The sequence below is a fragment of the Dipteris shenzhenensis genome, chromosome 3 (assembly GCF_047967505.1).
Source record: "Dipteris shenzhenensis isolate YYH24624 ecotype China chromosome 3, Dip_SZ_1.0, whole genome shotgun sequence".
Classification (NCBI taxonomy): Eukaryota; Viridiplantae; Streptophyta; class Polypodiopsida; order Gleicheniales; family Dipteridaceae; genus Dipteris; species Dipteris shenzhenensis.
The window spans coordinates 52666343-52680876 of record NC_141598.1 but is presented as its reverse complement, the minus strand read 5'-3'; the positions used below and the strand labels follow the sequence as shown (position 1 = coordinate 52680876).

The 14534-nt window shown below is 44.6% G+C and overlaps 1 protein-coding gene across 2 annotated transcripts; it reads left to right on the top strand.

Moving 5' to 3' along the window:
• Positions 1-813: 813 nt before the first annotated feature.
• LOC147903991 (putative pentatricopeptide repeat-containing protein At3g05240) lies at positions 814-3586 on the top strand. 2 transcript variants are annotated; one of them, XM_087372833.1, is made up of 3 exons: positions 814-953; positions 1234-1389; positions 1509-3586. In XM_087372833.1, exons 1-3 carry the CDS (start codon positions 889-891, stop codon positions 3508-3510), a joined length of 2223 nt encoding a protein of 740 aa, XP_087228959.1. In that variant the 5' UTR covers positions 814-888; the 3' UTR covers positions 3511-3586. The 2 variants fall into 2 exon arrangements, with proteins under 2 accessions (XP_087228959.1, XP_087228961.1); XM_087372835.1 differs by having other exon boundaries at positions 841-975; positions 1332-1389.
• The last annotated feature ends 10948 nt before the right edge of the window (positions 3587-14534 follow it).

The following is a 14534-nucleotide window of genomic DNA, read 5'->3' as shown; positions in this document are numbered from 1 at the left end:
GAGAGATATAGAGAGAGATAGGGGCAGCTGAGGGAGGAGAGAGAGGAGGGAAAGGGAGAGAGATATAGATGTGTGTATGTGTGTGTGTGTGTGTGTGTGCAAGAGAGAGAGAGAGAGAGAGAGAGAGAGAGAGAGAGAGAGAGAGAGAGAGAGAGAGAGAGAAATTATTTATAAATTAATAAATATATAATATATAAAACAAACAAATATATATATATGTGTGTGTGTCTGTGTGTGTGTGTGTGTAGTATCCTCTTTCTCTCTCTCTCGGTTGCAAACCGGTTTAGGGTTTAGGGTTTAGGAAGTTGGTAGACTCAGTGACCTGCGCAATGAATTGATGATCGCATAACCTAATAAGCAGTCTGCAGGCAACCAAGAGTCAAGAATAGTCTCCAAAAATGGAGAGAGAGAGAGAGAGAGAGAGTATATATATTATTTTTTAATATTAATTTATAAATAATTTCTCAAATATTAAACAAAATCAAATAATTATATAATATATAAAACAACCGAATATATATATATATATATATATATATATATATATCTTGCTACTACTTTAAGAAAGTTGGCACACTCAGAGACCTGCGCAGCTAATCAACGATCGCAGAACTAATAAGCAAGCTGCAGGCAACCGCGAGTTCTAGACTAGTCTTCGAAAGTGTTTAAATGTCATAAGAAGCATTTAGATATTGAGATTTATCAAAAAAATCTTATATTATATTCCTTGAAATGAAAGGGAGCCTATCCCCACCTTTAGACCCGGCGGGGCGGTCATTTTTATCTTACTCGACCATGTGGCCAGTTTTGGGTCGCTAAAAACTTCAAGAAAAGTCGATAATTTTTCCTGATGATGAAGGCTCAATTTGACTATCACCCCTGTTTGAAATGCGAACAGCGGTGATCAAGAAACCTCTGTACCGCTGGCAAATTTTTGTGGATTATCCGCAATGGTGAGCCGACGCTTTCAAGAGCGTGAGTCTCCCTCCGTCAGACCTTGTATTACGTCCAGGATGAGATGATGAGTTTGCAGCATAGTATTCCGGCTGAGCTGATCATGGGTTATTACTACAGAAATCTCATGAATGCCTTGCATGTAGTTTACAACATAGTTTTCTGAGTGAGCTGATCATGGGTTATCACTACGATGGAGTTTACATCATAGTTTTCTGACTGAGCTGATTATGGGTTATTACTACAGAAATCTAACGAATGTCTAACCTATATATGCAGCGAAGTCGGAACCAAACTTTTCAATGCTGATTTATTGAATCTCGTAAATTTGCCCAATTTGAAAGAACCAATATCACTCCGCTATCGTCTTGTAACAGCACGCAACTATCTTTGTTCTGAAGCAGAGCGGGGAGCTGTGCCCGGAAATTTAGTCAGGTATGTGGAAAGACTGCAACTTTTTGTGCTATTGATTATAGTGTAAACCTGATTCGATATGTCAATTCATATTATGAGCTCAAAATAGTCCTCCCGGTGTTGTCTTTCTTCTGCCGTAGAGGTACCCTAAAGCTGCTCTCTGGTGCTGGAGATTTAAGCAAACTGCACAATGGAGAGCAGGTGGATGAAGCCCTGCAGGCATTGGAGAACCTTGACCATCAAGAGGTCCCTATTACAACAGACATCGTTTACTGTCTTCTGCAAGGATGCACCAAAAAGAAGGATCTGGCAGCTGCCAGAAGACTGCATTCCCTTATGGTCAAAAGGGGATTCGATAAGATTGCCATTTTGGGGGATAACCTTATCCGCCTTTTTGCCTCTTGTGGAAGTTTACCGGAAGCAAATGATATCTTTCGGATGGTTTCAAAGCCAAGTGTATATACATGGAATGCAATTATTGCGGCACATGTCAACTTAGAACGATGTGAGTGGGCTCTTGAACTGTATCATAGAATGCAACAATCTGGCATCAAACCAAGCAAGGTCACATTTTTAGTTATCCTGAAAGCATGTAACAGCGTAGAAGCCTCAGGACAGGGCAGAGAGATCCATAAGGACATTCTCAGGTGCGGTTTTCAGTCAGATAGGGTCATTTGCAACACCCTTATTGACATGTATGCCAAATGTGGGAACCTTAAAGAGGCTCATAGACTGTTCAATGAATTGCCGAATCGGGATGTTGCGTCATATGGTGCCATATTATCAGGGTATGCTCAGCATGGAGATGGTCATACTGCTCTAAAGCTCTTTGAGCAAATGCAGCAGGAGGGAATAAAACCTAATAAAGTTATTTTTTTGTGCCTTATGAAAGCTTGTGGCAAAACAAAGTCGGTAGAACACGGCAGGGTGATACATTGTGAAGTCATTAAGAATGGACTTATGTCTGATGTGGTTGTTGGGAGCACACTCATTGACATGTATGTCAAATGTCACTGTATTGAGAAGGCACGTGAGATATTTGACAATTTGCTGAATAGAAATGTTGTATCATGGGGTGCAATGATTACAGGATATGTTCATCGTGGGTATGATCATTCTGCGCTTGATTTGTTTGAGAAAATGCAACTGGAGGAAATCAAACCAGACAGGGCAATATTTTTGGGCATCTTGCAAGCAAGTGCTGGCGTTGGAGCTGTCAGCCTGGGCAGGCTGGTACATTATCAAATTATTAGATGTGGGCTTGAGTCAGATGTGGCTGTTGGGAACACCCTTATTGATATGTATGCAAAATGCAGGAGTTTAGAGGAGGCCTGTAAAGTTTTCAATGATTTGCCAAAGCGAGATGTGGTATCGTGGGGGGCACTGATTGCAGGGTACGTCCTTCATGGCAACTACAGTCTCGCTTGGCAGTGTGTCAAAGAAATGCAAGTAGGGGGCTTAAAGCCAACTGACGTGATATTTACTAGCATTCTTGCTGGATGCAGTCAGGCTGGTATGGTGGATGAAGGCCATCAGTTCTTTGAAGCCATGATGAATGAATTTTATATCGCACCGAGTGGAGAGCACTACAATTGCATGGTGGACCTGCTTAGCCGTGCAGGACATCTACATGAAGCTCATAAGCTACTCCAAAGTATGCCAATTCAGCCAGATATTGTTGCATGGAGGTCTCTCCTCACTGGCTGCAAATTTTATGGGAACCTGGAGCTAGGGGAGCGATGCTTTGATGAAGTAGTCCGATTGGATCCCAATGGTGCTTCTGGATACGTACTAATGTCGAACATTTATGCTGATGCTCACTTATGGAACAATGTGGGCAATTTACAAGACCTGAGAAAATATACAGCTTCTCCAAAAAAGCCTGGAAGGGCATGCATCGAGACAATAAATAGGATGCATGAGTTTACTGTAGGGAGCCAAAGTCATGAACAGAGTGAGGAAATCGATATTAAAGTAAAGCGATTGGATAAAGTCATGAAGGACAAAGGGTATGTACCGGAAGTCAATGTCGTGTTGGAGAGAATGTCAAATGAGAATAAGGAAGATGTTTACCAAGGAGAGTCTGCCCACTACTTTCAGTTGTGTCGATATGCCTGTAAGTGGCTATGTCCAAACTGCTGAGGATCATATATCTATCAACTGCCATAATATCTGCGAGACTATTACCCAGATTCCTAGACAGGGACTTACTGTAACAAATGCATACCATGTTAATCGCTACATGAATAATGTGAAGATAGCTTTAATATAGTCGTGACTGGTTTGCTAAACTGAAATTTTAGTTTTTTCAAGGTGGCTTTGTTTGACTGAGTTTTATTTATTGAAGAAGTGGCAATGAAAGAAATCACATCTTTATTAAAATTGACATTGAGATGCTTCTGTACTCATTTGTGCCCACCTTACTCTATGTTTGTTCAAAGTTGAGCTGCTTCTGCAAGAAGAGGAGAGATATTCTATCCAAACAATTAGTTGAGGATGTACTGCTTCTGTAATGCATCAATCTGTAGACTGGTAGGTCTCACTTAGGTGTTTTAGGATCTGGCAAGAAAGTCCACCATGGGTAACATGTTTTGAAAATGTGGTCTTTGAGAATCCTTATGGCACTTCCAAAGGTAAGAGGACTTGTTGGTGCCAGCGGTAACCATTGTACGACATTGTTAGTGGCAGCACATCCCAACTCTGCAGTACTTGAAATAGAATGGTGCAAGGCTAGATCAAATAGGGAATAGGGATGAAGAGGATGGAATGGCAATGAGGACATAACATCCCTTAACGCTCCCTTCTGTTTTCATGGAAAGCTCATGTTGAAATGTAATCAGTCTTTTCATATGCATATAGGATGCTTGCAGTCTGAAATACATGTTTGAAGTTTGCACTTGGCGGGTGTTGATTGCATGCTTTCCATATTCTTACTGTTGCTGTGGCTTGAAAAATAAAGGAACCCTAATATCCATGCTGTGTTAAAGTATGGGTCCTTGGGTTGGTCATCATCCATGCACATATGGTGGGACATAGGTGTATATGTTGTATACATGGGCAGATAAATGGGTGTATAGATAATTGTAGAAGGAATCTAAGGCCAAGTGTGAATAGTTCTTATGGACTTAAGGTAACCCATATTATGGTTCAATATATATTGTAGCATGTTCATTTGGTATGCAACTGAGAGAAGAGTGTCCATTTTGTATAGCCAATAGGCTGGTGTCTTATCTCTGAGCTGTGTGTTCACTTTAACATGGTATCAGAGTTGAGAGTTCAGCCTGGTAGTTGAGAGTGACTGAGCAGAGATCATCTCAGCCTCATTGTGGACCAAAAAATTCCAAGTTCTCTCTCAAATTTACATAGCATGTAGTAAGACACCATCTGTATCTCGTTTTGTCGAGCTTTCAAAATTTGCATGAGTTACAATGCATGGGAGTGGACTGTCTCTCCTGGGAATGTGTTTCCCTTCCCTTATTTCTCATTTGTGAAATTTCTACATGAGAGCTTCCTTCATGTTGGTGAGGGGGTGCTCCTCTGGTGATGGGAGAGGAGTGTGTCGAGCTTTTGAAATTTGTATGAGTTACAATGCATGGGAGTGGACTGTGTCTCCTCAAATTGTGTTTCCCTTCCCTTATTATCTCATTTGTGAAATTTTTACATGAGAGGTTCCTTCATGTTTTGCAAGGGTTGTAAGAAAGGTTTGGTGTTGGTGAGGGGGTGCTCCTCTGGTGAAAGCTTCTCTTCATCTCTGTCATTTCTTGGAGGGGTTCTCTATTTTTAGTGGTCATTGTAAAGCTGTGTGTTGTGAAAGCTTGTAGAAAGGGCCCAATCAAAAGAAGAGCTTGCAAAGAAGCAAGCAGAGCAAATAAAAAGTTATTTAAGCAAGCTGATTTGCTTGAAACAGGCTGCAGCTGAGAACAAAGCAAGTTTGGACGAGGAGCTGCACTTGAAGAAGCTCCAAAGAAGACCATACCTGAAGCAAGCAAAGGCTTGCTGTAGAGAGCTGAGCCATGTGGGAGGACAAGATCTATGGAGAATCTTGCATGGCCCGTGAAGGAGGAGCTCTTGTAACAAACTTGGCCTTAGGGAATTGGTTTGAGCTGACAGACTTTGACCTAGCAAACCCATTGTGCAAAGCCATCGACGGCTCCCTAGGTCCTACAAATTGACTCATTGTTGGGTCTTGGCTGTTCTGCTGCTGCATCTACTGCCACCATGGACCTTTGACACTAGGGGTCCTTAGCTACCTTGCTTCATTTAGTAGACCAACCGCCTTGTTCTCTAGTACTGCATATGGACTTGGCATTTCAAACATGATGTTAATGGGCGGGTTTGAGCTAGCTGCCTACTTGCCAAACACTTTGACTGGCAGGCTCCATCTATGCACTTCGTCCTTTGGTCTACAAGCTCTCCTTTCGTCACATCGAATCCTGTAAATGTCAGCTCTAGGGTTCAGCATTAGCCATTTCCTCATGGCTCTTTTTAGCTGGGTCTGATGGCAGAACTGGTTATGTGCTACCTCACCATGGCGGGGTGGGAGGGAACTAGGCTTTGAGCTTGTTGGAGAGCTCAAGGAGCTTGTGAACGGCGGCATTCATGAGTGGCAACACAGCCGTGGAGCAGACCAGCTGAAACCAGCCTCAACAACGTAAAGGGTGGTAGGATCCACTTAATTACAGCATACACAGTAAATTGACAAGTAAATATGCACCACAAAACAAATCACAGGGGAGCTAGAGCGCTCCTATCCAAAAACAAGGACACCAATTGGCCCCAAACATTGGCGCCCCTTGCGGTATTTATTTAACATTCGTTTGAAGGCAAGCGGCTGCACCACAGGCAAACCAACGCTATCCTCAGCCAACCAAAGCATGCAACAGAGACCCCAATAGCATCCACTGTCTGAACCACTCTTGCAATCGCACAACCAAGTGCCCAACCAGCCAAACACGACTGAACAACTGCAAGACAAAGCTTTCAACAGCTGAAGTCTGGTGCAATCAAACTACCAAACACTTCCTAGCGGGTTGCCTCAATCTATAGCCTCCCTGGCCACTGCCCAACAGCATAAATCAACCCTTCTTCGCGAGGAAAGAAACCCAAACGCAATAACTAACCAGCAACCAATCAGGGAACGGCAAAAGCAGGCAAAGACAAGCCTTCTTCTACCCAGAATCCACAGAAGAAACTATAGCCCCAATTCCCTAGATGGATCTAGTATGCCACATGTCTACATTTGAGGGCATCTCCTCAATGCATCATTTACCCCTCTCTTGGGATACCATTGAAATCTTTTGCCCCTTGGCACATTTAATGCATTTACACCCTTAGCCTTAGATCCACCTAGTCTTGTGTCATGTCACCCTCACCAAGGACCTTGACCTTGATTCCTTTTTGATCATTTACGTGAAGCCCAAACAAATATAATACAAACATTGATCCTTTAAAGGAAAATGTCCACTGACCCTTCCGAGGTCATGTTACCTCAACTTGAGCGTAACATATGCTCATGTTTCAAACGACAAGAGGGGTAGGTTTGATTTCAATAGGATAGAAAGGTCATACAGGTGTCCCACTAACTAGAATATGCAAGGTCATAGATAGAGAGAGAAATGGCCACTATTAGTAGCTAATGATAGGGATGCTATTGTATTAACAACACAACGTTTGTGAGGATTATAGACACGATTTTACACAAAGCCAAGACGGGCAAAGAAGTTAGTGGATGAAGCAGAGACCATTGTCAAGGACATGAAACCTAGAAATTGCAAAAAGTTTTTGTGTGTTGCGTGGCACAAAGTCAAAGAGCCTGTCAACTTCGGAGAGGCAATAGAATCCAAGGAATGGGTTGATGCCATGAAATAAGAATATAGTGGCATTATGAAAAATGAAGGTTGGGAATTGGTGGAACCACCCAAGGGAAAGAATGTCATTGGCTACAAATGGGTCAATCTACAAGGTCAAGCACAAAGCTGATGGGAGCGTACACAAGTATAAGGAAAGATTGGGGGCAAATTGATATGCTCAGTAAGAGGGCATTGACTACATGGAGACTTTTGCACCGGTTACAAGGAAGAAGACAATCTACTTTATTATTTCTCTTGCATGTAGTAAGGGATAGAAAGGTCATATAGGTGTCCCACTAACTAGAATATGCAAGGTCATAGATAAAGAGAGAAATGGCAACCATTAGTAGCTAATGATAGGGATGCTATTGTTTAACATTAGCAACACAGTGTTTGTGAGGATTATAGACACGATTTTACACAAAGCCAAGATGGGCAAAGAAGTTAGTGGATGAAGCAGAGACCATTGTCAAGGACATGAAACCTAGAAATTGCAAAAAGTTTTTGTGTGTTGCTTGGCACAAAGTGAAAGAGCCTATGAACTTCGGAGAGGCAATAGAATCCAAGGAATGGGTTGATGCCATGAAAGAAGAATATAGTGGCATTATGAAAAATGAAGGTTGGGAATTGGTGGAACCACCCAAGGGAAAGAATGTCATTGGCTACAAATGGGTCTACAAGGTCAAGCACAAAGCTGATGGGAGCATACACAAGTATATGGAAAGATTGGGGGCAAATTGATATGCTCAGTAAGAGGGCATTGACTACATGGAGACTTTTGCACCCATACTACATGCAAGAGAAATAATTAAGTAGATTGTCTTCTTCCCCTTGTAACCGGTGCAAAAGTCTCCATGTAGTCAATGCCCTCTTGCTGAGCATATCAATTTGCCCCCAATCTTGCCTTATACTTGTGTACGCTCCCATCAGCTTTGTGCTTGACCTTGTAGACCCATTTGTAGCCAATGACATTCTTTCCCTTGGGTGGTTCCACCAATTCCTAACCTTCATTTTTCATAATGCCACTATATTCTTATTTCATGGCATCAACCCATTCCTTGGATTCTATTGCCTCTCCGAAGTTCACAGGCTCTTTCACTTTGTGCCAAGCAACACACAAAAAATAATAAGTGATGATGTAATGCAAAGGCCCCTACATGGGAAGTTGCCTTAGATTTAGGAGTCTCTATGATATAGGGCTGATTGCCTATGATGTAGGAGAGGTGCCTATGATCGAGGACACCCTCTCTCTCACTCTATAAAAGAGAGTACTTCCTCTCAAATCAATGGAACATTTTGCTCTTTGGTTCCCACACTCTCTTCCATGATGTCCATCTTCTCTCCCACTCCCTAACATGTGGTATTAGAGCCGTATGATGCTCCTTGAGCCTTCCCATTCCTAGTCATTACCTTCTTCCACCTCCTAGTGCCACCTCACCATCTTCCTCACCATTTTCATCTTCTTCTCATTTTTCCCCTTTCTGGCCTGAGTCCTGGAGGCCCGAATTCTCGAGATAGAGGCGACCATTTCTGGAGTCCCTTGAGCTGTAGTTTCCCTTCAGTGAGGCTCAGATCTGGCCCAGAGCATTGATGGACATTTTTCCTGTAACCTCTGTGCTGACAACATCTCTATTGAGCGACATTTCGTGAAATTCAGGTAGGATACTTACAATTTCCTGAAGCCCTATGAGGGGAGCTTGGACGATACTATCGCCTAGCTGATTGCCAAATCTGAACAGAAATGGAGCAGTTCGTGGAGAAATTGCGATTTTTATTTCTGGATTTCTACTGTTTGTAGGCGGCAACTTGAAGAACAATTGTGCGATTCTTTTTTTGTGGACACTGGCTAATATATATGCCTTGATTTCACCCCAAAAGCCCTCTCCGATTCACCTTCTACAGCCCGAATTTCAGCCTACACTGAGGTACTATTTCAGATCCCGATTTTGTTGGAAAGTGGGAGTGAAGGTGGACATCATGGAAGAGAGTGTGGGAACCAAATGGCAAAATGTTTCATTGAGTTGAGAGGAAGTCCTCTTTTATAGAATGGGAGAGAGGGTGGCCTAAATCAATGGTACCTCTCCTACATCAAAGGAGATAACTCCTAAATCATAGGAACTCCACAATCATAGGCACCACCCCATGTGGGGCCTTTGCATTACATCATCACTTGTGTCATTGCCTATGGCACTAAGTGTTCCTCTTCTACACACATACACACACAATTATATGATTGCTAGTGGATGCACACATGCACCTAGCAAGCCTTTGATCACACACATCCCAACAGATTTTTCTCAATTTTGGTGATCGAAGGGTTGACCAAGTCAACCAAGAATTGGGGCTTTTGGTAAAAAAGTCAAGTTCTTACAGTCTTTCAACTTCTTGGTTTGAAAGTTGACTAAGTTGACTTGTTTTGGTCCACATTGCATGAAGAATAGTCAAAGTCGCTTCATAGTCAAAGTTTACTATTTCAATCTAGAGTGCTAGTGTTTTGAAGGAATATACTCATTGTCTACCTTATTATCCTTCTACTTGTGAAAGAGTAGACACTGCCCTTGCAATGACAAGTGGTAAGACCCTCTTGTGCATGATTATTTTCCTTGGGTTACATGATGAAGAGGAATTCTACAAGAATGTTTCAAAGAGCTACACAAAGAAGAAGAATTATGATACACTCTATGCATACAACAAGGAAAGTTTGTGGATGATTATGTATGGCTTTATCTTTCATCATTCTTCCTCTGGCAATGTCCGCAATAAAAGAACCATCTCGAGAAATGAAATCCCAAGAATATCTCCAGATAACCTGGACCACGAACTCTCACAGAGCTCTCAGCAAGTACTCTTCTGGCTTCTGTCACGATTTGTGACGTATTCCTTTCTCTATTTCTAGACTTATGGATGGTTTGATGAATGGACACTTGTGGAAGGGTATGCCCTTTCGACGGGACACTTCCTATGAGGCACAACCCTTGCCCTTTCGACGGGACACTTCCTATGAGGCACAACCCTTCACAAGAGACACTCTTTTGGAGAGACATTTCTATTGTAACGTACCCTCTCATCAAGGGTCACACCCTTCACAAGGGGTACACACCTCTTCATGCACACACACTTTGGAGTACACACCTTTTCATGTGTGACTCTTCACTCTCTATATAAGAGAGGCCCAATTGTATGGATGACACACAACGGATACCCTACAGACATTCAAGTAATACAATTATTCCTTGTTCTCTGCTATTTCAGTCTCCTTTCTGTTCCTTAGCACATTTCTAAATATAGTAAATCTAGGATTTCTTACAGTGGTATCATAGCAAAATTCGCTCCTGCCTGTAGGAAACGCTCCACCTTCTAGCGCCTATCTGATACATCTTTTTCCGCTAGAAGGACATCCGTGCACGTTGTGCATGGAAGAGATGGAGAGGATGAGCGTAAAAATTTTTAGCGCCAACCCTGCCTAAAGTCATCTATGGCCTCTCCATCTCCCACACATCACGAGTTGATGTGAATGGACACGACAAAAATCGTGTCTTTTCAGGTGCTTGGGCTGTCCTAAAACCAAGGGACGCACCTTTTCCACCATCGGACACACCTTGTGATGAAGAGTCTCGACTCCTCACCCAAGGGACACACCCCATCGTGGACAAAAGGACACACCTAGATTCATGTAGGGACACCCCTTTTAAAAACAGGGACACACCCCTTCATGAAAAGGTGCACCTATTCCAAGGGTCACACCCCTTCGAATAGGCACACCTTTTAGGCACCAAGCACTTATAAAAAGGGTACCTAGAGGGGTTAAAATGGAAAACCCAGCCCCAAACCTTAGGTTTACCCTAGCTACCCTAGGATTAAATAAACCCACCTTTTAATTTTTGGGCAACCACCCAACCTAGGCAGCCACAAACGAAAAAGGGACGTACCCTTTTGACGTCCGTACGGATTTGTCACGCAGGCTCGCCTCCACCGTACGGATTTGCACGCAGGATCTGCCCTCTTCCCTCGCCATTTCGCTGCCAGCCCGCGCAGGTTCGCTGCCAGCCTTGCCTCGCCATCTCGCTGCCAGCCCACGCCATCTCGCTGCCAGCCTTCACGCGCCATCTCGCTGCCAGCCCGCGCCATTTTCGCTGCCAGCCTTGCCTCGCCATTTTCGCTGCCAGCCCCTCGCCTTTTTCGCTGCCAGCCACCTTGCCATTTGCAGCCCCGCTGGTTTTGCAGCCCTGTTCCTTGCCAGCCTGCAGCGTGAGCACAGCGCCAGCCATTCGGTCGCAAAACAGCCTGCAACCAGATTTTCGCCATGACAGCAGCAGCCTGGTGTGCCAGCCCCTCTTGTGTTGTGATCCAGAATTGGGTACTTGCAGCCTGTTGTGCCATTGATAGCCTGCCCTCCTTGGTTCGCCACCTTTTTCCTGCCAGATCAGCAGCAGTTTCAGCTTCCTATCGCGATGAAGACAGCCTGTTAAATGCCAGGCCCAGTTCTGCTCCTCGCCACCCATTGCAACATGGACCTCCGGACAGAAATCTGCAGGCCTCTTCTACGCAACAATTTGGCAGATTAAATCATTGCCAGGTGGAGTCTTTCCATTCTGCTTTTAAGGATTCTCTTGTCATTATCAAATTACAGCAAATGAAAGACGCTCCCTTAAAGCATGGAAACCCCTGGTAATTCACCCGGCATTTCAAGGACACCTCAGGCATCATCTACCACACAATATCGTGTTCGGATTGCACAACCAGTCCATTTCGGAGCTTTTGCATCGTGGGTCTTTTGTGTCACGTGCCCTCCTAGTGATTTGGACCACATCCTATATCTTCTGCGTGAGGCACCTCAGTTACATTACTTCCTCAGCACAGTACAGGTTGTGTTCCACGAGACACGAAGATACCCAGAACCCGATATTCCTCAAGAGTTTGCTGTCCATCTTTGGAGAGAATTTTACGCCTCACCTTCGGCATCTCCAGGGTACTCTCCACCTCCTTCAGCTCCCAGATATCCTCCTCTACAGGTTGTACCTTCTCCAAGACAGTATTTACACTCTGAAGGCACTCCTTCTCCTGGATATCCTCCACTTCCGACAGCAGCTCCTTATCCCTTCTCAGATCCGTGGACTGTGCAACCTACTTCTTTCCTCTCACGAGTAGTAACACCACTTTCGGCATCACCAGTGTTACCTCGTACAGGACCTCCTTTACCAGATTTCCACGGGTGGTTCCATCCTGCCTCGCCTGCCCCCTCCAACATGAGCAACCTCAGGGAGCAGCCCGAATCTTCTTCCAGGAATGGTACAAACTAGAGCGCAAGTTCGTGCTTTTCTCACAGGGATCTCCGATATGTCGCAACGCTTGCGTGAAGCCTCTCCAGAGATCAAAGACTCAAGTCCAAAAAAGACCCTTGAAGTCAACGTACAAGGCGAATCACTACTGCAACTTCAAATTTCCCAGCTTCAGGACAGCATCTCCGACTTGGTCCAGAAAGTTCAACAACTTCAAGATTCTCGAAGTACCACACATACAGAGGATGACGTGACGCAACCAGACGACTATGCGGATTCATTCCCACTAGAGGTAGAAAACACTGAACTACGTGCCCTCTACCGTTTACTTCAAGCTTCCAAAACTAAAAGACTTGACATCAAACTTCCGGAAGCCTACACTGGTCAACGTAATCGCCGAACAGTTGACCAATGGCTCGCAAAAATGCGCATGTATTTTGACACTGTTGACCTTACTGAAGGCAAAAAGATCGCCTTGGCAGCCTCCCTCCTCAAGGATACAGCTTTTCTATGGTGGCAAAGACGCTTAAAGGACGGCAAAAGTGTGTTAACATGGGAACGTTTTGAACACGTGCTCCGTAAGCAGTTCATACTTGCCAATGCGGACTTCCAAGCACGTTCAAAACTCTGACAGTTGGAGCAAACGGGCTCCCTGTCTTCCTACATCTCTCAGTTCACCACATTGGTGCTGGAGATTGATGGTTTAACTGAGGATGATCGCCTTCATGCTTTCATCTCAGGCCTAAATCCCTCGTTACGCATTGATGTCCTTAAAGCAAACATCACCATGTTACCTTATCACATGTCGACAGGGGTTGACCACATGACGACATCTGTTGACCACATGTTGACCATGTGTCAACACAAGTTAGCCACGCGATCACACGGGTTCATCCAGGAGTACTTTCCGAGGCTGTCAACCACAGGTCCACACATGTTAACCACAGGTCGACGCATGTCAACCACAGGTCGACGCATGTCAACCACAGGTCGACACAGGTCAACCACAGGTCGACACAGGTCAACCAGGAGTACCGTGTCCAAAGTGATCTCATCAAGAGCTGCGCACATGGAGAGTGAGCTTAGCACATGGAGCAGTCAGGAGTATTTATATTACACAGTGGTTCAGTGATACAGTGGTGCAGAGTAGTGCGGTGAACCAGCTCACCTGCACATGGAGAATTTATACCATCGGGCTGGCGAGTAAGGGAGTCAAAAAGTCGCCGAAGCCATCAAGAGGTGCGGTGAACCAGCTCACCTGCACATGGAGAATTTATACCATCAGGCTGGCGAGTCAGGGAGTCAGGAAGTCGCCGAAGCCATCAAGAGAGCCAGCGGCGCAACGGATATCCTCAACAGCTAAGGCGATAAGAGGATGACCAATGGGAAGAAAGGGGGGGATTCTCAGCGAAGAAGGGACCCTCCAAGGCGGGGGATGACGATGAAGGAGAAGGGAGAGAGAAAAGGAGGCATTCGGCATTCGACAGGGAGCGAAAGAGAGGAGAGTGAGAAGAGATAGAGGCTAGAGCTACGAGCTCGCCAAGGAGAGAATGTGGAGAGACTTGTGTGCACCTTTTGTCTACTATGGGGATAGACCTGTGTATTCTGCTGATTTGCGACTTGTGTATTCTTGTGACTTGCGACTTGTGACCTGGGGACACGTCCAGTGATATGTACATTGGCCAACTCGGTCACTTTCTCATCTCTCTTGTCTCTTCCGGATATGGGGATTGTTCACCAGTGTAGGATTTTCTTATTTTGCTTATATTGTGGAGTTCACCGGTGATTGTCATTTAGCATAGTGCACTCGTACGTCGTCGTTCACTGCAGTATAGCATACGACACTCGCACACTACTGCACGGTGCGCTCTGCACGATCCATTGCATTAGAGCATTGCAAAACTCATGCGTCTCACGCCAGTGGCCTTTGGCCTCTGGTAACACCTCCGGAAGGATAGGAACCCCTCCCCCCAAACAGTTTATGGCGATCACGGTGGGACACTATTGGTATTGAGTAGCACGAGAGAAGTCGTGATCT